This window comes from Anopheles funestus, chromosome 2RL (assembly GCF_943734845.2).
Source record: "Anopheles funestus chromosome 2RL, idAnoFuneDA-416_04, whole genome shotgun sequence".
Lineage (NCBI taxonomy): Eukaryota > Metazoa > Arthropoda > Insecta > Diptera > Culicidae > Anopheles > Anopheles funestus.
In genome coordinates, this window is record NC_064598.1 from 66495485 (window position 1) to 66518168 (window position 22684).

General features: G+C 41.3%; 7 protein-coding genes, 1 long non-coding RNA gene and 1 other non-coding gene across 13 annotated transcripts; 4 read left to right on the top strand and 5 right to left on the bottom strand.

Annotated features, from left to right (window-relative positions):
- Positions 1–129: 129 nt before the first annotated feature.
- On the bottom strand, positions 130–2560 carry LOC125765583 (COP9 signalosome complex subunit 2). Its single transcript, XM_049430892.1, has 4 exons — positions 2320–2560; positions 1783–2103; positions 900–1714; positions 130–828 (listed from the first exon to the last, which is right to left on the bottom strand). Exons 1-4 carry the CDS (start codon positions 2374–2376, stop codon positions 684–686), a joined length of 1338 nt encoding a protein of 445 aa, XP_049286849.1. The 5' UTR covers positions 2377–2560; the 3' UTR covers positions 130–683.
- A 336-nt stretch (positions 2561–2896) lies between these two features.
- LOC125765611 (uncharacterized) lies at positions 2897–4703 on the bottom strand. The gene is made up of 2 exons (XR_007418567.1): positions 4314–4703; positions 2897–4208 (listed from the first exon to the last, which is right to left on the bottom strand). It is a non-coding gene; the product is annotated as an uncharacterized LOC125765611 (long non-coding RNA).
- Positions 4704–4888: 185 nt separating this feature from the next.
- On the top strand, positions 4889–6320 carry LOC125763761 (prostaglandin reductase 1-like). 3 transcript variants are annotated; one of them, XM_049427216.1, is made up of 3 exons: positions 4889–5011; positions 5172–5289; positions 5351–6320. In XM_049427216.1, exons 2-3 carry the CDS (start codon positions 5184–5186, stop codon positions 6238–6240), a joined length of 996 nt encoding a protein of 331 aa, XP_049283173.1. In that variant the 5' UTR covers positions 4889–5011; positions 5172–5183; the 3' UTR covers positions 6241–6320. The 3 variants fall into 3 exon arrangements, with proteins under 3 accessions (XP_049283173.1, XP_049283174.1, XP_049283171.1); XM_049427217.1 differs by having other exon boundaries at positions 4903–5011; positions 5124–5289; XM_049427214.1 differs by lacking the exon at positions 4889–5011 and having other exon boundaries at positions 5018–5289.
- Positions 6321–6714: 394 nt separating this feature from the next.
- Positions 6715–7707, top strand: LOC125763763 (BLOC-1-related complex subunit 8 homolog). The gene is made up of 3 exons (XM_049427222.1): positions 6715–6873; positions 6936–7113; positions 7184–7707. Exons 1-3 carry the CDS (start codon positions 6816–6818, stop codon positions 7524–7526), a joined length of 579 nt encoding a protein of 192 aa, XP_049283179.1. The 5' UTR covers positions 6715–6815; the 3' UTR covers positions 7527–7707.
- Positions 7642–10022, bottom strand: LOC125763758 (probable ATP-dependent RNA helicase pitchoune). Its single transcript, XM_049427208.1, has 5 exons — positions 9846–10022; positions 9607–9732; positions 8824–9534; positions 8455–8756; positions 7642–8375 (listed from the first exon to the last, which is right to left on the bottom strand). The coding sequence occupies exons 1-5, from the start codon at positions 9907–9909 to the stop codon at positions 7725–7727; spliced, it is 1854 nt and encodes a 617-aa protein (XP_049283165.1). The 5' UTR covers positions 9910–10022; the 3' UTR covers positions 7642–7724.
- Positions 10023–10144: 122 nt separating this feature from the next.
- Positions 10145–14187, bottom strand: LOC125763762 (uncharacterized). Of its 3 annotated transcripts, XM_049427218.1 has the most exons (3): positions 13971–14187; positions 13747–13912; positions 10145–11020 (listed from the first exon to the last, which is right to left on the bottom strand). In XM_049427218.1, exons 2-3 carry the CDS (start codon positions 13880–13882, stop codon positions 10395–10397), a joined length of 762 nt encoding a protein of 253 aa, XP_049283175.1. In that variant the 5' UTR covers positions 13883–13912; positions 13971–14187; the 3' UTR covers positions 10145–10394. The 3 variants fall into 3 exon arrangements, with proteins under 3 accessions (XP_049283175.1, XP_049283176.1, XP_049283177.1); XM_049427219.1 differs by lacking the exons at positions 13747–13912; positions 13971–14187 and adding an exon at positions 11171–11414; XM_049427220.1 differs by lacking the exons at positions 13747–13912; positions 13971–14187 and adding an exon at positions 11166–11414.
- On the top strand, positions 11455–13276 carry LOC125763760 (short-chain specific acyl-CoA dehydrogenase, mitochondrial-like). The gene is made up of 2 exons (XM_049427213.1): positions 11455–11854; positions 11918–13276. Exons 1-2 carry the CDS (start codon positions 11833–11835, stop codon positions 13108–13110), a joined length of 1215 nt encoding a protein of 404 aa, XP_049283170.1. The 5' UTR covers positions 11455–11832; the 3' UTR covers positions 13111–13276.
- On the top strand, positions 14105–14176 carry Trnae-cuc (transfer RNA glutamic acid (anticodon CUC)). Its single transcript has one exon. It is a non-coding gene; the product is annotated as a tRNA-Glu (tRNA).
- A 118-nt stretch (positions 14188–14305) lies between the features above and the next one.
- LOC125763757 (glycine--tRNA ligase) lies at positions 14306–17357 on the bottom strand. The gene is made up of 4 exons (XM_049427207.1): positions 16743–17357; positions 14967–16647; positions 14710–14897; positions 14306–14636 (listed from the first exon to the last, which is right to left on the bottom strand). Exons 1-4 carry the CDS (start codon positions 17112–17114, stop codon positions 14526–14528), a joined length of 2352 nt encoding a protein of 783 aa, XP_049283164.1. The 5' UTR covers positions 17115–17357; the 3' UTR covers positions 14306–14525.
- Between the last annotated feature and the right edge of the window lie 5327 nt (positions 17358–22684).

Here is a 22684-nt window from a genome sequence, read left to right on the forward strand (position 1 = left end):
TGGACTTGTTGGACTTCTTTTCTTTCACAAAAATCTTAATTAATCAGTTCATTGATGTAAAGAGGGGAAGATAAAACTCAAAGTATCTTACTTAGAGCATTACGGAATTAATTGCCTAAACCAAACACATTCTTCTAACAATCAGCATTCGCAAGGGTTTATTCTGCAATTATTGTTCATCTTACACATGCACCTTCTACTCGACGATCGCGTGTGTTTGTGTGTAGAGGTTTGATTTCACCTGCAGGCATTTAAACGTATCTCTTGTATATTGTATATTGTGCCAATAATCTCACCGTTGCATCGTTGCCCACATCCCCCTAAATTCAATGATATTCGAGCATAAAAATGAATATCATTTAAACGAAAAAAAACCGTTGAATCGTTTAGCAACCGGCTCACTATCAGAAACAAAAGACAAATATTGACAAACGCGGCAAGTGAGATTATTTTAATCAGCTGACTGACTGACTTTGCATAATAGCAGATCCACAGGTAACAGCTATACCGCTCGCAGAACGTTTTTACGTGTCTTTTTCACTCGTGATCCGTGATTCAGTATTCGCGATCTACACTGCATTCGTTCCCATTCGCCATCTCACCACTGCACTGGGATCTTTCCTGTGTGTTTTATTTTTTACAGCCACCATCCATCGAGCATGATCACTTTAGTAATCCTGATTTCAGGCCATCTTGTTGATAATGGCCGCCTGTACGGAATTTATTTGTGTGGCCAACTTCTCGATCGCAATGTCTCGTTCACCGCAACGCGCTTCTTTGTTCAATTCCAGCACTTGATTTACTTGATCGATACGACCCTGGATCGTGCTGAAAATGGAGTAGAACAAGGAAACATAATTAATATCAGTATGTAATACCCACTGCGGTCACATTCTTACTTGTCCAGTATGCAGGATACAAGCAAACTTTCCACCTCCGCCGGTTCTATATTCAACTCGCTCGATATGAAAGGAATCGTAATTTTTGTATACGGCCGAATCAACTTTATCAACACCTGCGTACGTATATTGCGCAGCAAATCCTCAATGTGCTCCCGTATAAATTGATCCGCCATAATGTTGTTACGGTTGTTGCGCAGGATCGCTTCGAACTCCATAATGTCATTGTTCTGGTACGCCATCACCAGGTTTGTCATGGCCAAGATCTCTGGATCGTTCTTGTACGGTTTCGCTTCCTGCGAATCGAACGGATTGATGCCGGATTTCATCAGCATGTTTGCCAGCACAAGGTACTTCAAGCAGGTCGTCCGGCGAGACGAACCGGATTCGTCGTAATTTTTGAATGCCTCAAAAAAGTCCGTGTGTGCCTTCTCGAATTCTCCCTCCCGCAGATGCATCTTGCCACCGCACTCCCGAATTACACCCATTATCAACGGATGCGGAATGGCTGACTTAATGTGCAGCGACTGCTCGTACAGTGCCTTTAGCTTTTTGTTGTTCTTCTGCACCGTGTACATTTGGATCTCGAGCGCATAAATCTCGAGTAGCTGTGTGCCCTTCTTCAGATCGTCCTCACCATCGTCCGTTTGGCAGGATTGGTGCAACTGTTTAAGGATTTTCTGCAACTTGCCGAAATCATTCCGGTCAAAGTACAGCTTGCCTAGTTTGGTGTTTGTTTTAAACCATAGCCGATCGTTCTTCGCGTCCTTCAGTGCTTCCAGCGTTGTTTCATAGAAATTTTGCAAAAGTTCCATCTGCAAGCGAACGTTATTAGTTAATGAACAGTGGCAAATCAAAACTCAAACTAACTGGAAACACTTACATTTTTTGACGTGGAAATATAATCCAGTATGGAATTGATCGACTTCTCCGAATGGTTTCGCGTTACAGCACTCTTGATGTACGTGAGCAGTTGTTTGTAGCGGGCCATCATTTCCTGATAGTTTTGCAACTTAAAGTTTAGCTTTATCATCTGTTTGAGCGCCTTGAAGCCCCATTCGCCTTTTTCTCCATTCTCCAGATCCAGCACCTTCTGGAAGGATTTCAGCGCATCCTGTGGAGCTTCCTCCTTCAGAGCCTTGCTGTTGTAGTATTGATTTTCCAAATCCACATCCGGTTCCGAGTTGCTATCTTCGGAATATTCCTGCAAAAGACAATTCCAATGCATTTCATGTTCAACAAGGGAATATTTTCGTTTTCTTTTCCATTCAAAGTTATTTCATATCATAAAGCAGCCAACGATCTACACATAACTACCGATCCCGACCGTTGGTTGCTTGATATGGTTGCACCGAATGAAAGCTCTGCCGGTTTCAACAACACATAGCATGTACATATTTATATTTTGCGCGTATCTTACCAGTCCGTAATCATCATCATCATCGTCGCACATGAAATCGTCGTCAATGTCTGACATAGCTGTGGTTCGCTCGCCTAACGTACACCCTTAACGAATACGCAAACAGTAAGCCGGTGTATGCACTTTTACCGAATTTCTCACCCAAATGCACATAAATAGAGCAATTATTTAACACAGAAAGAAGGATGGGAAAAGTCGCGTTCGTCTTTCTTTTGCGTATTTTTTTAGGTGGAAGGGGCAAGTGGTAATGTCACCGGTGACAGTTGGCTATTTTGACACCAAAGGGGTACGAATGTGCAATTTCCCAAGTAGAAATTTCGAGCAGTTTTTTGGCTTTTTTTAATGGACTCGACCGCGCGGCAGCTTATCGGGGGGTCGGATGGCACGCACACAAGAGAAACCATGGCGACACGAACACATTTACACCAACTTGTCAGCCGGCCTTAGCGTAGGCGAAAAAAAGAGGTTATGTGTGATCCTTTGCTTGCTTCTAATTCCTTACAACAGCGCGACTGTTGTAGATATCCGTTCTATTTTTAGATTTGTGTCTGCGAATGAGATAGATAGAGAACATATATTTTTTAATTAGAGAAATTTTCTTTACTCACCGAGGCTTTGGACATGGTACATGGTAGTAACGGGATCGCTGCTATTCAGATGATCTATTTTACTGATCTGCGGCTGGCGTCAAAACAAATGTGTTTGGTGCTTTCTACACGGAGGAACGCCAACGTTGTTTTTTATTGTTCATGTTTGTGGTAGCTTTATTTATTTTTTGAATATTAGAATGATAAAAGGATTATGTACATTTGATTTGATTTTGTATTTTATTTGAATCTGTATCCACTTTCTTATCACTTTTAACGATACCTTCGGTACAATACGTAACGCATCTTCTTTTTAAAGCTATACATTTTTTGTAGGAAAAGACAACTCCTTACTATGCCCTATACGTAATAAACTTTATTTTAACTTTTTTAACATACGCGCATGTTTTTTTTTCAACCTGGCGAAACTTCGGCATGCCATTTCCAGTTCTCCCTAACGTTCCTAACGAGGTTAGTTCTACATACAAAGATCGTTTTATGTAAATATGATTCGTTTGTTTCTTACACCTAAATGCGTACATAGAAGTTGCGTAAAGATTCTGCTGTTTAAAGATTGTGCTGTTCTATCTATCCCTTTTACAAAAAATCTTACTAATTAAGGACATTTTACGTTTTACACCATCCTTTACCTACATCTTATCTGATCACGACTCTAGGATTATCCTGGCAAAGGTAATCTAAGCGCTCGCTATTTTACTTTCAATTGACGACAGATACGCTTGCATTACTGGGCGCTAACGTGCAACGGTTAGAACACGTATGAAAGAAGTTGGGGCCATGTCCTCCAAGGACGTTGCTTAGCAGCTATCCATTCGACACGATGCGTATAAGAGCATCGCCAGCTAAAACCTAAAACGAGCCAAGAAGAAAAGTCAGTACGATAAAGTAGGCACATGATTATCTTGCACTGCTACAATACTTACCGAAAACAACATCCAAGACCACTTTGCAAGCCTTCAACGGTCATCCTACAACATTAATCAACTCGTAGCGGCACATTGAAAAGGGGTTTTACATTCCTAAACAAAGAAAACAAATAGTATTACTATTAGAGTTAAAAGCAATATATCTTTCAATTGCAGTTGAGATAAATGTTTTAAGAGATAATCCCATGTCCTTAGCCTATTTGCACTATCAGCCCCAGTATATTTACCCTCTTCTTTCGTTCCGGATTGATTCCAATCGTCGTTCTTCTAAAAACACTCCTATTCACACTCTAGAATGCTGTCCTGTACTTCCGATTTAAGCACCTGCATCTGCAGCGTACGGCTATCCAATTTGCTAAAACATAGAAGTTTTACACGTTTAATTAAACGCTCGTTGTCCTGTAGTATATTCTATGAATATAACTAAACACAGCACATGAAGAAACGAAATACAACTTACCTAGTCCTTCTGAACTCCTGCTGGCTTATCTGTTTCTACGTCCATTTTTAACTGTCTGAAATTAGTTCAGCATGTTAGAATAACACTCTTCTTTTCTTTAAACGTTTTTATTATACATAATTAAACACTTTTTCACCAAAATGGGAGCCACAAAACACTCAAAACACGCAGGAAATATGAATATACGTTTAGCGTATATTCGTTAGGCATACGATTTGTTTTTGTTTTGAAAATGCCGCCATAGGATGGGTGACGTTCACCAACACCATCATAGATTTTTATCGTCGTCCTGCTCTTTCCTACGGCGAAGTTTCTTCCATCTCACGATTCGAGCAAATTTTTACCCTTCACACCCCCTCGGGCCTATATTTCGCTTGACAAATTCTACTTGGGTTTGGATCGTTTTAAAACACAAGATACATAAATACATAATAATTTAGAGAAATTTTATTACAAATATAACGAGAATGGGATTTGTTTGCAAAAAGGTGCATTGCCCAAAAAGATTAAGGAATTAAAATGATTTTTTACCTTTTATTAAAACGATAGAACTTCGCCATTTGCACAAATCATTACGATGGGTTCAATTGTTTAAATGTTTCTCGAATATGCGGTTCCGGTGTTTACATCCAATGAAGCTGCATTGAAGTCCACTCGAACACTTTTCCCATACCGAAATTGAAGAACTATACACATAGGTAAACAAATCAATCCGTAAAAATCATCTTATCTTTTTAGCCACCTTTGTAATTGCGCCAGTATCTCATTTTGTGTATTGGGCTGTTGCGGCATTCGGTGGGGCTGTGATAGCATTCATTTGATAAGACAAGCGCAAAGTACATATCTCCACTAAACTAGTTGTTCTGGAACATGGTGCTGGCAAGGAAATGGATGTATGTGAAGCGACCGGATGGCGAACCCAAACCGACGGATTTCTCCATCGAGCAAGAAGAGCTACCTGCACTGGAACCTGGAGGTAATGGTGTATTGCCCCAAATCGTTTATTTATTTTTAACAAAATGTTATCTTTGTTTTAGATTTTCTGGTTCAAACGTTGTACTTTAGCCTCGATGCCGGTTTACGAGGGTACATGGAGATTGGCATACTGCCGGTCGGCAGTCCCGTGATCGGGATGGCCATCGCGAAGGTGATCGAATCAAAGAATGAATTATTTCCGCGCGATGCACATGTGTGCGCCCGATTAGGTTGGTGTACGCATGCCATCCTCAATCCGACCAAGCGCAAAGACCAAAGACCATATCTTGTGCCCGAGGTGGAGGGATATTCTCACGCGATCGGACTCGGTGCGCTCGGTCTATCCGGTAATACGGCGTATTTCGGGTTTCTGGAAATATGTAAGCCGAAACAGGGTGAAACGGTAGTAGTAAGTGCGGCTGCCGGTGCGGTCGGACATTTGGTTGGTCAAATTGCCAAAACAATGGGCTGCTACGTAGTGGGTGTTGCAGGATCGGAAGAAAAAATGCGCGTCCTTAAGGAGATCGGGTTTGATGCCGTCATTAACTATCGTTCCGGTTCCGTGCGGGAACAATTGCTTCAAGCAACACCCAAAGGCGTTGACTGTTACTTCGACAATGTAGGTGGTGAGCTGACGGAATTGGTACGCGAACGGATGAATCTTTACGGTCGCATTTCCGTGTGTGGGACTGTATCGAGTTACAATGGGAAACCTAAGCAAGTGACGGATCCGCAGCGAGACTTTGTCACCAAGCAACTGCGACAGGAAGGGTTCGTTGTGTTCCGCTGGTTGGACAGGTGGCAAGAGGGCATCACGCAGATGCTGCAGTGGATCAAGGAGAAAAAGCTGACACACCTAGAGACGGTCTACGAGGGCTTTGAAAACGCACCGGATGCTTTTATAAAAATGTTGCGTGGTGATAACATTGGAAAGTCGGTCCTGAAGTTGTAACATTTAAAGGTGTTGATTTGAATATGCCATGCATTGTGATCTTTTTATGGCAAACATCGCATACGTGCTTCCGGTTTTTATCGCGCGTTTTCATGTGTTCTTATGGAAAGAAAGTGAGAAGAATTTCCGCATTACGTTGGTTAACATTTTCGCAAAAGAGTAATTTTAGGGGAATCCAGAAGATCGAATGTGATCATAAACACAGTCTACACACATCAAGAAGGGTGATCGTTGATCATCTGGGAGGCGGAATTGCATTTCAGTGGAAGTGCTATGTTTATCAAATTCGATTCTTTGGAGTACATCTATATTATCATAAACGTTTTAGGCGATCCAATATAAAGACGAACGAATATAATTTAATTATGTTACTTCATTAGTAATGATCGAATTTAGGATCTTAAAAAATAATAACAATTCGACGATGACCGAAGATTTCCTATTGTGATATGATTTTGTTTACAATTTATTCTCGTTTCGCGTCCAGCCTCTACTGTCAACTTGCTTTTCTAAAACCAAAACACTCCATTCCGTTTTGCTGCAAACTGTTGGTGTAATTTAGCACATTCTTTACAATGAACCAAAAAGTTTCCACCGTTAACGACCCTGAATTGCAGGCAAAAGTGAAGAAAAGTATGATCCTAAAATGTTCACCAAGTGTGCGCTACAAGATTAAACTTTACTCTTTCCCTTAGCGACTGAAAAAATATCGGAGAATATGCACATAATTGCCAACGAGCCAAGTTTAGCGTTTTACCGCATCCAGGAACATGTCCGCAAGGTAATCCCGCTCATCGTAGACCGCCGAGCGGAAGTCGTACAGCTACAGCAGGATCTGCAGGGCAAGTGTTACGATATGGAGTATGCGATAAGGTCGGTAGGACGCGCGACATTCTGCGTTAATTAAAGCCCTAATCACAGTTTCTACTGGTTATCCCAACAGTGCCGTGAAAGATATCGAGGCTGCCGACACTTCATTGAAAAACGTTCAAGAGTTGCTGAAAAATGCCATATTTCTCAAACAGCAGCTCAAGTACGTAGAATCCAGACGACCCAAGAAAGATACTAACAGCTCTGTGTACAAGAGATTTTCGGCACACATCACTCTGGACCTGCCGGACTTGACCGACATATCCGGGGTGGTGCGAGAAACTACCAACCGTGTAGAGCACATGATGTCACAGGCCCGAAATTCAAACAGCAACATAAACAACAATTCCTCAGGTGCAACGAGTTCCACCGGTGGTCCCGCGGAACTGCAACGCTCGTACACTACTCTACATTGAAAGGAAAATGTGCAACGCTAGTCACCGTTAAGTTTCGTTCGTTCCTTTCCATTTTACGATCTGTGATGTTTCCGTTTCACGCATTCCTCTCAGAGAGAGATGACAAAATTAAGTATTATTATTTTGTTCCTGTTCCGGGAACCCATCAATAAAATGTGGTTTTATTTGACGCTATAGTTCACCCGACCTGTTCTGCACTCACTCGTATTTAATTTTTTTCAACTGATTCCTATCGGTAATGTGCTTAATGTTCAACGATTTCGTTTTCTCTTTGTTGAGTGTCTTGAAGTGTCCCATTCCACGGTTTCCTGGTCTTCGTTCCGGATGGTGCAGCCTGAAACTCTTGCCAAAATCAACATACGGTGGTTGCGTGAAACCAAAATTTTTTGCAACCTGCATCAAATCGAGGTTTGCCAAATTGAACACGTCCTTCATGTGGTGTCCTTCGTACGCGCGTACGTACGTCTTGAAAGCCAGTTTGCCTGACTGATTAAGAAAGTAATTCTTCGACATCAGATTCTCCAGTTGCAGCTGGATGTCCGCTATCTTGCTCCAAGAAAATTCAAACTCATTCAGCGGCACCTTAGCTTGCTTCAGATACTTCAAGAAGCCAAGCTCTTCCGGACGGAGCATTAGTAGCGCATGGCCACACAAATCCTCTCCTCGGGCCGTTCGCCCAACACGATGAATGTATTCCTTCGTATCGTTCGGAGGATCGTACTGTACGATCCAATCCACGGCCGGAATATCAAGACCACGAGCAGCGACATCCGTGCAGAGCAGGATTCCCGTTTCTGCGTTACAGAACTGGAAAAATACCGAGGTACGTTTCGATTGCTTTTGTTTGCCCTGAAGAAAAATGAAAGTTTGAAAATACAATCGTGAAAGCAAATATTCGTGATCCTTTGGGGTCACTGGTGAAACCTACGTGAATCGACATCACCGGAAGATCGATGTAGTTGAATAGTTCGTGATGGAACTTCACCGACAGACAGGATGAAAAGAACACCATAACCTTCTTCTTTCGATTCTTCCTCAAGAAGGTAAAAAGCACAAGCAGACGCCTCTCCGAGGGACACACAATGTAACCTTGCTCGAGTCCCGTTACCGTGGCCTCCTTCTTGTTGTCATCCACACCGACGTAAATCGGTTCCGATTTCAAGGCTAGCTTTCCCAACTCATCCATACGGGATGATTGTGTGGCCGAAAAAAGAACGGTCTGACGTTTTTCTGTAAGCGAAACGAATTAAATTACACATTCAACAATACATGAACAAGTGTGTGGTTTGATACTTACTCGGCAAAATGCCAATAATCTGTTTTAGATCCTCTTCAAACCCGATCTCCAAAATGCGATCGCACTCATCGATGATCAAGCACTGCAAGTTCTTATACAGGAAGTGCGGTGTCGTTTTAAGGTGATCCAACAATCGCCCTGGCGTTGCAACGATAATGTTGAGGCCCTTTTCCAACTTTTCATTTTCCGTGTGCCGGGTTGCTCCTCCCATTAGTAAACCGTACGTCTGACAGTGATACGTCATCAGTTCCTTCAGCACACCGAAGATTTGCATCGCCAGTTCACGCGTCGGAGAAATGATTATGACGCCAGCTCCGTTGCGGGGCTTGAATCGAAGCTTGTGTATTAGCTCAACCGCCGGTATAAGAAAGGCCAACGTTTTTCCGCTTCCCGTTTTGGCCGATCCGATCAAATCCCTACACTCCAGCAAGGGAGGAATAGATTTGGCCTGGATTTCTGTCATCTTGGTGAAACCCATATCGTCGATGGCCTTCATCGTGTTATTGGAAACCTTTCCAACGAGCGAACTGAACTCTCGGTTTCCGAGAAGTATTTCGTAAGCATTATTTGTTATTTGCGGTTCCGCAGCTCCTTCTGCAGTCTCCTTTTGGAGCTCATCATCATCAAATTCTTCATTCCTACTCTCCAAATGCAAATTTGTACCGTTTTCCTCACCCTCATCATCCGAGTCATCTTTAGGTCGTTTTACACCTGAAATACGAGAATTTTACACTTGTATGAATACGCACACGTTGTGATTAAGATTGTGAACCGCTTGCTTACCACGACCAACTTCCGCGCTGCCTTCCATCACCGGTTGAACAGGTTTGTTCTTTTTCTTTACCATTTGCTTGCCTTTTGGTGTTGTTTCTTCTGCCACATAGTTATCTTCCAAATCTTCCACTGCACCTATATGAATGGAAACATGTTGGGTGAAGTCAACTCATAGCGAGCACAAACCTACGCGTCCCGGAAAGTGTCCGTGTTCGTATCGCGCACCGTCGATGAGATCTTCTACTCACCATGGCCGTTTTTCGCATTCGTATTGATTACCGTCGGAATCTTTACTTTATTTTTCTTCACCATGGTATGAATATTGTGGTCAGCACAGTTAATTACACAGAACAATCGAGAAAAGTAATAATTCTATATGCACATTCGAGGTAAATGAAGCACATGTGCAATCGAATGACAGTCGTGTGTTGACAAGAGGAGCACAACTGACAGCTGCCAAAAATTTGCCCCCAAATTCCTGAACAATTGTCATTTTTAAATTCCCAACAAACCGAATTCCAGGAATAGCAAAACAAAACTTGCACTATTAATTTTGGTGGTTTTAAATTGCCGTATCGTTTTTGGGCGTGATTAGATCAGTTATTTTAGTACACTAGTCAATTTTGCGTTTGAATAAACCTGATGTAACAACGCAAAGTGTACAGAACCCGATGTAACAACGCAAAGTGTGCAGTACTGTCGTCTACAATCGATCTTTCGGTGAGTTAAAATGCCAAGTTACACTTTAAAACGTTTATTCTTTAATGGCTTCCAAATGCCTTTATTAGTCTGCGTAGTTAAAAGTTATTAACGTTCTTAGTTTGTCGCAGTAATACCAGTAATTCATTGAATGCTGCAGGCTGTATTTGATGTGTTCTGGCCCAGCAACGCAATTTAGCGTCAAACGATATAGTCGCTTCCTGGTCATCATCATCACACTCTGTCTTTATAACCATTTTTTCGGGCAAATGTGCGTCGAGAGGATCTGGTTCATCCTGAATTGTGTATTGATGCTGTTCAGGCAAGCGTTCCTCAAGGGGATCTAATTCCTCTTTCACAGTGTGTTGTTCGGTTGCGAGAGGGTCCTGCTCATCTTGTACAGCTTGTCGATTTTGTACAGACAAATATGCTTCGAGAGGTTCTTGATCATTTTTCACATCTTGTCGATGTTGTTCCAGGAGATCTTCTTCAAGAGCCTGCCCATCTATCACAACGCGTTGATGTTGTTTGGACAAATGTTTCAAAGGGTCCTTTTTCTCTTTCACAGTAGAAACCAAATTATTTTTCTTGGGGATTTGTCCAGTTTTCACCATGTGTCTATGTGCATGATCGTTATGCGCTGGTGGTTTCTCATTCGGTGTACTTCTAAGCAGTTCGGTAGGAGCTCCGGCTTTAGGTTGTGCGCCACCAATCCTGACATACCCTGTAAAGTGAAGAATATTGAATAACCTATTAACAAAATCGTTTATTCAACATCACAATCAACTAAACCATAAATTACTAATACACTATTGGAGGGATAATACAATTGAGACAATTGGGTCTATAAAAGGGTTCTAAATGCTCACATTACCATTCGGTATCAAACGCATACGCTTGCTAGCTTCAAGTCGCATTTCCTCTTCTACTTCCTTTAAACATTGCTCCCATATTCGCTTTGCTAGCACGGATACTCTATTTGCAGCTTGTTTAGACCGATTCATGGTGATTTAGTGCACGGAATAATCTCCTAAAATACTACAATATTTTCACAAAGCTTCTTTTTAGGCGCTCCGATTCGTTCTTTCCATTGAACAGAAGAAACGCAAGTTTGTAAACAACAATCGTTCTGTCATGTTGTTTACCCTTTTTCATTTTTTCTTTTGACACAGTCTTGTGGTTCTAAAATGAGGAGCTAAATTATATTTTATTCCTGTTGTAACTTATTTTAAGTTTGTGCATGACCTGTTCTACAACGTGCTGTATTCCTTTTCAAAAGTAATACATTAATCATCAAGAAACTACACCAAGCACTGCTCTAGAAGTGTACAAATGGTATTATAAGCGTATTTATTTACGTAAACAAATCAACTCCACCACCTTGTGCCGAAAGTACTTCCGTGCTGGGGAAAAGGCAAATGATTTACATTTTAATTAAACATGCGAAATCGGTCATCGATTGAGGTAGCTGAACTGTTTTTGGTTATATCGTTTCGAAAATATACCTCAACACCCTTCGATTCAACGAGTTAAATAATGTTCCGTAAAGTTTGCACTGGTGAGTTTATCTATTTTCCCTAATGCGTCAAGATAAGAAGTTTTTTTCTTGCTCTATTTCTAGCCATCAACACACGTTGCATTTTAATGCGATCGTTCAGTGTTTGCGAACTGTCCAAGGAACACCAGGAAGTACAGCAACTATGTCGTCAATTTAGCGAGCGGGAATTAAAACCGGCAGCAAGCACCGTTGACCGTAGCGGTGCCTTTCCCAAAGAGCATATTGCCAAGCTGGCGCAGTTAGGAATGATGCGAGTTACCGTATCTCCCAGTTACGGTGGTTCTGGTTTAGATATGCTTTCGTTATCGCTCGTGGTGGAAGAGCTGTCGAAAGGGTGCGGAAGCACCGGTTCGATAGTGTCTATTCACAACTGTCTGTACGCCAACCTGTTGCATCGGTTGGGCACAGATGAACAGCGAGAAAGATTTTTTAACAAATATGATAATCATACCATTGGAGCTTTCGCACTCAGCGAGGCTGGTGCTGGTTCAGACGTAGCCGCAATGACGACTACGGCTACCCAGGATGGTGATGGGAGTTGGATATTAAATGGCACGAAGGGATGGGTAACATCGGGCATAGAAGCCGTCGCTGGGATTATATTCGCCACTGTGGATCCATCGCTGAAGTACAAAGGCATTACTGCATTTTTGGTCGATTTTGACGGAGGCCACTTAGCTGGACTGCATCGGGGTCGTCCGGAAGATAAATTGGGCATCCGTGGTACATCAACGTGCGATTTAATACTTGAAAATGTACGCGTTCCAGCCGCAAACGTGCTTGGTACTGTTGGTGGCGGCATGCGTATTGCAATGGAGCAACTCGATCGGGCAAGGATAGGCATAGCTTCACAAGCCCTTGGAATCAGCCAAGCCGCACTCGAAACGGCTATAGAGTACGCTAAACAGCGTACCGCATTTGGTGGCACTCTGATCGATCTGCCTGCCGTTCGTACAAGAATAGCTGAAATAGCAACACGAATCGAAACGACACGCCTGTTGGTGCGTAAAGCGGCCGGCGAAGTGGATCGTGGACTGCGAGCAACCAAGGCTTGTTCGATGGCAAAATGGGTAGCCGGTGAAACGGCAACGTATGCGGCTCATGGATGTCAGCAAATTTTGGGCGGTATGGGATACGTTAAAGATCATCCGGCCGAGCGTTATTATCGGGATTCCCGCATTACTGAAATATACGGCGGTGTAACCGACGTGCAAAAGTCGATTGTAGCGGACCAAGTAATCAAGGAACTGGAATGATGATCTAGTCGGGTGTACAGAACTGACACAATTTAATTGTGTTGTTTCAATATCTTTTCCATTTTGTGGTTAACGGTGAAAGTCTGAAAGACTATGAGTTGTATTTTTTGGAATATTTTTACATTCAAGCTAAAAGCACAAATATATTAAAACTGATCAAACAGAACGACTTATGGAATTTTAAATATTTTACTGAGTTTCTACACCGAATGCAGTTTGCAAATATGAAATGAGTTTGTATTAGCAGAAACTCACACAATAATATAAAAAAGGTGTCTTCTCCTTCATTTAGACCAAGTCAGGGAGTAGACAACATCCGCTGTGGGTTTAGAAGGACGCATTTCGCGTTGTTGTTTTTTCGCTAGTTTTTTCGCTTCCGATAGAACACACACGTAAATTCTTTCACCATTTCTATTCACTATCCTTCCTAAGGTCGGCTCGAATCTTGATCAACTGTTTACCCCGTGGTTTAATCTCGCGGAAATGATTTTCAATGCAAAAATAACTGCGGTTCCCCGAGGGGGGTTTAAGAAGCGAGAGTCGTATTGCTAAATGGACAACACTATTAGATATGTTTTTTACTTTCACTATGAACTAAATTACTCTATATTACTGTAGAAAAACGATCGCACTTACCAACGCTCATGTCGGTTAATGCCGCCTCTGAAACAGAACCGGAAGCCGCCAATGCATCGAGTTCTTCCTGAACCTGTCTATCAATCTCCTCAAGAAAGCGTCTGCGCTTCCGATACAAAGTTGATCTGGACGTCATATTAAAAATTCGCCCGGAAAAAATTGCTTTCTAAAAGGATGCGAAATATTCGTTAGTTCAGTTAGGTTTATGTTTTGGTTTTACTTACCTGGCTTCGTTTGCCTTTTCACCAAGTCTCATGCGCATCAATGCACAATCATATCAATGTGATTATGTGCTATCACCTGCGTTTATACCTTTCAAAAAGTTTAAATAGATTATGAAACAACCACCTTTCGACAGTCCCATATTGTCTAGTGGTTAGGATATCCGGCTCTCACCCGGAAGGCCCGGGTTCGATTCCCGGTATGGGAAAATTGCTTTTTTTGTTTTATTTATTATATAATAATACATTTGCTTTTTTACACGATTCATTAAAGTTAAAATTGCATTTACATAATATACAGTGGCAAAAAAATTGAGTTACTATAAAGCATCGTCGAATGAGGAATTAAGAACAAAACTTTATTTTAAGTGTAATTTCTGCGGCGCATACATACTGCGTGAACGAAACTGTACCTCGGCTTAATAATTAAAGCATGATGTAAATTAAATATTTTCAAATCTCCAATAATCACCACTGCGCGCGAGAAAGGCGATTTTTTTTCTTAAGCTTTTAGTGTCATTTTCGTTTTCAAATGCATACTTCAGCTTGTATTTTGCTTTACTTGGCGGTCGCTTCTTGCTGCTCAAAACGTGGATACTTCTGTTCCACCTCGGACCAGCTGTTACGTCCGGTAGCCAAATCGCGGATCGTGCTCGCCACTACATCCAACTAGAAATGACAAAAGTACAATGGTGTTACAACGGCTTATTACAGTTGGGAGGCAGCTAAATCGGGAACTTACCCCAATGCGAACTTGCTTCATCGAGTCTCGTTCGCGGAGCGTCACTGTGTGCGGTTCCTTCAGCGTATCAAAATCAATCGTTATACCGTACGGAATTGCAATCTCATCCGTACGCGCATAACGACGACCGATCGATCCACTAGAATCGTCCACCTTGTGCGACACGTCTACGGATGTTAAAGCCATCGCTGAAAGAATCCAAAAGATAGTAGTTGTAATGCTTAATTTCCCTAGCTTACTAAAGTAGGTATACTTACAAATCTTCTTCACGAACGGAGCAAACTCGGTATTGTTACTCAGCGGAAGAACCGAACATTTTAATGGAGCCACTACTGGTGGCAACGAGAAGTAACTGCGCTGCTCATCCCCGTCTCGCATCCGGAAGCTGTGCTCCAGCAGCGAATACATGATGCGTCCAATGCCAAACGAAGGCTCGATTACGCTTGGAGTAATTTCCTCCACGTGTACCGTTTTCGAGGTAGTTTTAACGGCAATCAGATCATTGGTTAGCTGCACATCGGTCCCATTGATACCCAGCGTGTGTGCGCCATTTTCATCAAGATTCTTTCCAATAGTCACAACTTCTCCGAGGCTAAGTTTTGCCAGCGCTTCCGTGATGGCTTTGGCGTCCTTTTTAAATGCCTTTCCTATTGCGGCCTTGTTCGGCACTACCTCGGTCACCTCAATGGTTTTGGGTGCGGGCAATTTCTTCTCGGCGACCAACTTTACACCGGTTGCGTTCGTGTGTTGAGTCAGATCGTACGCAGACCGATCGGCACAACCGACACATTCGATCCATCCGTAGCTTGTTAAACATTCCGCATCCCAGCAATCGCACGCATAATGTGCCATCTCGTTGCCCATATGTTGACGGAAGCGTAACCGATCCGGCAAAATTCCGATACGATGCAGGAACATTTGAATGCGCGCCATAAAGTAGCCAAGTGTTTCGTTTGCTACCAGTCCACTGGCAACCGCATCCCCGATACGGATCTGCTGCGCACTCTTTCCATCCATTTGGTTGCATGCGGAATAAAGCGTCATTAACGTGTCCGCAACATTCTCAAACTTCGGATGATCTTTCGCTAGAGGATCGCAGAAGTGCTCTATTTCGCACATCGTGAACTCACGCACACGAATCAACCCGGAACGGGGTGAAATTTCGTTGCGGAAGCTGTTGCCGATTTGAGCAGCAGCAAACGGTAAGCGGCCTTGATTGAACTCGAGCAGACGCTTAAAGTTCACGAAAATGCCCTGAGCCGTTTCGGGACGCAGGAAACCTTTAACTAAGCCTGTTGGACCGATCTGTGTGCCGAACATCAGATTGAACTCAATGGGCTCCGTTAGATCGTTGCCAGTGATGGGTGATTTCATGCTGTACTTCCGCATGATGGCTGCCATCTCGTCCTTCGTCATACCGTCCAGCTTGATCACGATATCCGTGCACTCGTCCTTCAACTCAGCCGTGGCATCCTTGGCAGCTGCCAATTTCTCCAGATGATTCTTAATCAAATGATCTAATCGGAAACATTCGCCATTTTTCACGTCCTTCGTCATAAGATCGGCAAAGCGGTCCACATGCCCCGACGCTTTCAGAACCGGCTCCGGTGTTAAGATCGAACAGTCCACCTCGAGCATCTGTTCTTCGAGCACGAAAAATTGCCGCCACGTGTTAATCATGTTTGATTTCAACGCACAGCCCATCGGACCGAAGTCATATTGGCCCGTGATGCCACCGTAAATGGCAAAACTTTGATCGTAAAAGAAGCGCCGTTTCAGAAGGTCTTCCATGCGTGCCCGATCGAAACTGGCGACTTGAGGCGCTAGACTTAGTTCGCGATCCTCCAGCACTTTTTTGCGCGCTTTGAGCTCGTTGACCGCTTTTTTCACGTCGATTTCTGGCGCACCTTCACTTTTCAGCTTGCGAACCAAGTCTCCCTGCGGAAAATAGTGAAAGGAGGATGAAACATTGCATCATTAAGTGTATACATATTTTCAGTTATGGAAAGGCCCAAAACGCCCCCATAACATACCTGCTCTTTTACAGCTTCGCGCAAAGGCGCCAACTGTTCTTCAATCTTTGGGTCAGTCATGTTTTCCAACAGCTGGAGGCGAAGCTTCACGTCCCGGTGCTTTTTGTTCGAACCCCAATTGAAAGGCTTTGTCGATGTTTCGCTCTGGTGGATCGCTTTTGCCGCGTACAGACGTCGATGTGCCGATATCGAATTTCGTTCGTGATGCTGAGGGTTCTGTAGTTTAGTAACTAATTTTTGCGCGGACGAACAGCTGATAAATTGAATGCTACCAGGAGGTACTAGGGTGAAAATGTGTCGCACTGCAACGGGACCGCCAACTCTAGGAGGCACTAATCTACTGAGGAAGTTGAGAAAAAACTGAGTGGACATTTACGTATGGAATCCCGCACCATCCGTTGGAACAATGGTCACCAACAGTTGAAGCTCGAGGAAACCCCGAATTCACATTCAACGCCACTTTACAATTATTACTTGCGCAAACAAGCAGGGATGGTCTCACGTTTTCACACCGGCAATATTTTTTATTTTACTTTTGATGACGTTTACGTGACAGCAGGGCAATTCTCAATAATTCCCAACTACCCAATCGAGCAGTTGTCAGATGTAGATTCTAGCAGATCTGTAACGTCATGTACTCGAAGGATTTGTTTTCCAATTTTGAATGTAACGCTATGTAACGTTTATTTCAGCGCGGTTTCGTTCACTATCGCAATTGCTGTGAAAACAGCGAAAACGTTGATGTTTAATCAAGCGGAAAGAATTTTATTACAGGCGTGACCTTCATCGACAGACACTTTTATCTGTCCTATAACTATGTTCTTTTTTGCCTTTATTCCAGACTCTACCCAATGAGACAAATCTGTTTAAATTATGCTTGACTCACCTTTAATTTCCTGGGTAAATTACCAGTCAATAATTTACTCATTTGACATGTGTTATGTTTTAACATGGAAGATTTACTGTAAGCTAATCAATCATTTCTTTGTCGGTTAATTTTTGCCTTACAAAGGTAAGGCAAGTTACAATCAAGCTACGGGTTGAAGGAAACCAACCTTGACAAAAATGGTTAATTTACGTCTTTATAGACATGAGCTCCGGCCAAAGCTCTGAAGAATTCTGGAGGTGCAAGTAACGGCGTATGAAAATGGAGCCACCTTAGCTGCCATTAGTCAAGTTCTTAAGATAAAACTTTCGACATTTTATGGAATTATTAAAAAATAAGAAACATCATGGAAGATCGGATCTAAGAAGCGTGGTGACAACAGATCGAGAGTGTTGTCTCTGCAAGCTATACGCTATATTCGGATCTCCTGAATCAACGAGGATCATTAGGTGGTGGATCAACGAGGATAGTAAGATAAAAACCAATTGCAGAAAAAGTATCGCAGGATCACGATGTGCGCGGAGGATCACGATGTGCGCACAATCAACAAAGCGATGGAAAAATCACGCTTAAAAGATTTCAATACACTTGCCAAAAAAAAACTATTCTCTGTTACGGGCTTGAGCAAGATGGTTTTGATAGTATATGCGTGATTTTTTTTTAATTGTTATATTTTACCACTATTGGCTACCATTTGTAACCTAGCGCATTGCTTGACTAAAGTCATCTGTATTTATATCACCAAGTGACTGAATAATTGAAATATAGCAAACGATACTTAATTCTAAGTGACTTTAGACAAATCTTGCAAAAAGTGAAGGTCACACTCGACTCACCAGACTCTGGTGGCACTGAACAAATATGTATCATTTTTTAAGCAGTTCAAATGGACAGACGACGTGTGGTAGGCTTAAATTAAATTAAAAATAAACAATTTTGTATGATGATCGGCTCCCTGTTGTGGTATGCATTCTTTAACAATAAATATGCACACCATACAAATGGAAACAAACAAAAAATCTGGAACCGTATTAGTCACAGCATCCTATCAAGATTCAATCTTAATGCAAGTCTATACCATCTGTCCAGCCATAACCTTACCCAACGTTAAGGAGAGCAGGTTGACAAAAACAAATAATCTTCCAAATAAAGAAAACACACAAAAAAATTAAACAAACACTAACCACACTGCCCGCCAAAGTGATGCTGGCGGGCATAGCATAGTAAACAAAAAATAAAGCTGAAATATTTTACAAACATTTGTCAGGAGCTACCAACATGCAGCAGAATCTCGTCGAACCAACTTCGAAACGAAGTACCCCAACGGGGAGATGGAAGTGCTGCGATGGCGTGGTTTGGGTTTGGAATTGGTTTGGCTTGTGCGGATTTTATGTTTTTCAAAATATGTAGACATTTACAGCACATACACACAAACGCACATTTATATATGAATATACCGTAACACAGCACAATCTCGCGGAACGTACGAAGCTGTGTTTGGTACGGTCAAATGAGCTGTGAAAGAAACAAAATAATAATAATTACATATTTTTGTTCAACTTTTCAATGGGTGTAGTAAACAAGCCGGATTACGCGAATGTTTTATAAGCTAGCGAAAAGGTTAGGTTATGGATAAGAATAGCAAAGGTGAAAGCGATTAACTTGTTGCTTTTTGCTTTTTTTAAATAATAGCGAACAATCAATGGTAACATTGGAATAATAATCAGGACTCCCCGTACTTATCTTTACGTTAAACAACATTAACATAGATGTTAATGATCAATAAATTGAAAAAATGAAAGACATTTATAAAACATTTTTACCTTTATTTGTAATAGTAACTATAGCAATCGGTAAAGGATTTTTCAGTGAACTTAAAACCGGTACTCCTTTACTTAGTTAATAAAAGAAACAAATATATTGTTAGCATAGCTAACCAACGCATCAACAAAACGGCGATCGGTGACAACTCAAGTACTACATCGTATTAACTTAGTAAACATGCCAAAAAAGTTTACCAAACAAAACAGAGTATATTTACAAACATGCGCATTTCGGTGCCCGCACTGAGGATAACTAACCGAAACTGAGATGAGTGTGGGACCGTGTCGATGTGCGCTGCAAGTGTGATGATGACGATCATGGTGATGGAGATCGCTTAGTTAAACATAATTTAGTCACAGCATTGACTGGTTGGTGACAGGCTTCGGTACCAATATTTTGGTTTTGTGTCTTTGCACGTGTTTTGGCATGCGTGTATGTCACAAACGCCATTCGGACGGACACGAAATGAAGAAGCCAAAATTTGTTGGGACTGTAATCGGGATGCGTACGATTGAGGGCCAGAGATTTTACCCAGCTTTAGGGATGGTATGAGACAACAAAAAAAAAACCTTCAATGTATTGGTGAAAAAAGCTGCTAATATAAATAATTATGTAACCTTACTTTGGACAAGAATTAATGTATTTCATAAATCTTTCTGAAACGAATGATAATCTGTGTTAGGTTTGCTTCTGTACCATTTTGTGTTTTTTTTTTATTTTTAATCCTCAAGTTGTTCATCAACTAGGAAGCTCTTGTCATTTTGTTCTAATCCTTGGAGGTTTGTTCTACGGGACATATTTATTAATGATACAGAATTAAGCAAAATGTTATCCTTTGCTTTGAAACAACCACAGTTAAGCTGCATAATACAGAACCAGCTAGACGACAAATGTTTTCCGCGATCATTTGAAGTTTGGTTTGTTTGATTTTCCTGTAACTTGTAGCACGTATGCAATCATCAAATCTCACTCATCGTCCATAAATCAGACTTTTTCGTAGTTTTTTTTATTGCTAAATTTTGTTCTTAATGGCGAGCAACATTAGGTGACCTACTTTTATTTTTTATAAAGATGTTTTTACGTGAAATACTTCAGTGGCGTTGGTTTTGCAACAAGACGCGAGCATTAAGCCTTGATTATGGAACAGAAAATCAAAATGGCAGGGCCAAAGACGTCTCACGGTTGTCGACACGATATTCTTCCTCGAAACAGATCACAGGTAAATAAACTAATATCAAATTTTGTTACTGATCTATTTGATCTTAGTACTGCCGTTCATATCACTGATCACTAAAATAAATATCTTCTAATCAAATGGTATGTAACTATTACATGGAAGAAGGATTACGTCGTTTTAATTAACACTTTTAATTTGCATAAGATATTTAAAAAAAATCAAACTGATTTACCAGTAAATGCCACGTTACTCGTTATTAATTGGTGAGGGAGATTAATTTACTAGTTTACCCTTCAGTTTCTATAAGTCAAACGCCTTTATCAGATCTAATCGAATTACCCGTAAATCAAACAATCGTAACACATGTCTATACCTTATCATGGTTCCTGCTCCATCGGGCTCCAATGTTTATAATCAGTGAGAAATATGTATGTTCTTCTTCTCTATGGGTGCTTTTTTGTAATTTTCCTCATTTCTACCAGGGATATTCCTTGCACGATTTCAATGCTGCCCCCGTCTATTCAATCGTAGCCTCGCGCAATCCATTTGTTTTGATCGTCCACTGGACACTGGCAAACGATCGTCATGCGATGTTTTGTAGATTTGATTCCAGCAATCGATAAGATGAAGGCGTAAAAACGCATTTGCAGAATGGTTCAAAGAGCATCATCGCCGGAGCATTTCCTCTGTCCAATCGGAAAGCTTTAAAGCCCTTCCTTTACTATTTACTCATTTAGCACTCACTCATACAGGGTAATTAACGTTGTGCAACCTTCACGATGACTGATTTGTTTATGCAAAGCGAATGGAATGGTTTTCCGGTATCCTTTTTAAAAAAAACAGTGTCGTGGCGGCAGTTCGATTGTTTGCAATTGATAAGATGCAGCCAATGTACGGGTTGGATGGCTGATTTTATTGTTATACTTGTTTCTTATAAGCTTTCAAGTAATTATTTTAATTAACATCGCTCTGACCAGTGTCTAGTGTCATCCGCACAAAGAATCTGCCTGTGTAATGTTTTGATTGAAGGAAAATCATTAAATTTGCTTGTTTTCGTATGAATAAGTCTGAAGGCAATACGATTAAAAATTTATATATTTGGTTTTAAATTTCTAAGTTATTAATGATTTTATATTTTGTTGGCCTATAATACATTTTCTATAAGTATATTTAACAAGTACATATATTTCAAAAGATTTTTTTATTTTGAAAGCAATAATCTATTAAATATATTGGTAAACATGATGCAATAAATTAGCTAACATACTTCATCCCTTTAAATGGTTTGTTTTTGAAATAAACATCAAATAGGTTAAATCATCAAATAGGTTCAGAAATAGAGCACATCAGGCTCGAGCCTGAACTCAGCAAAGTAAATCCGGTGTTGGCGTGATAAAAGATCACATGCAAGCCGAACTTAGTGAACATTCCTTATCAATCTCTGTACGGCGTATGAAATCGGAATCTAAGCAAAACCATCCAGCGCCACATATGACGCATATCACCGCACACGGGGCCATCTCTTCGAAACGGTAACGGGTCGTCCTTAGAGATGCGCCCCGATTGATGCTTTCCAGTGCAAAGGTTATCATCGTATCATTGTACTCGTGTGGCATTTTTTTCACGATTCACCCGGACATTTACCGATCGGACCTCGATCGGTCAAGATCACGTTGCTGGTAGTTGGAACGTTGCAGTAAAATCAACCAGATTTTACAATTTCGATGATCAATGAATCATGTGAAATTCATGACAACATGCTTACACATATTTATTTTTACTTTTAGCAATTAATTTTATTAATTTAAAAAGCATAGGTTTTACAAACGTGCTTAAGCGTTTGTAAAACCTATGCTAACACCTTCAAAAGGGATCATTTTTTGGAATTTAATAATAAATTTTCTACATCAACAATGATAAAGTACTTGTTTTACTAGGACAGCTATTACCTTTCAGATGTGAACAGATTATCAAAGTTTTAAACGGACATATTTGAAGCTTCAGGTGCCACTTTGACTAACATAAACGCAATCAGCGTTCAATATTCAGCTCGAG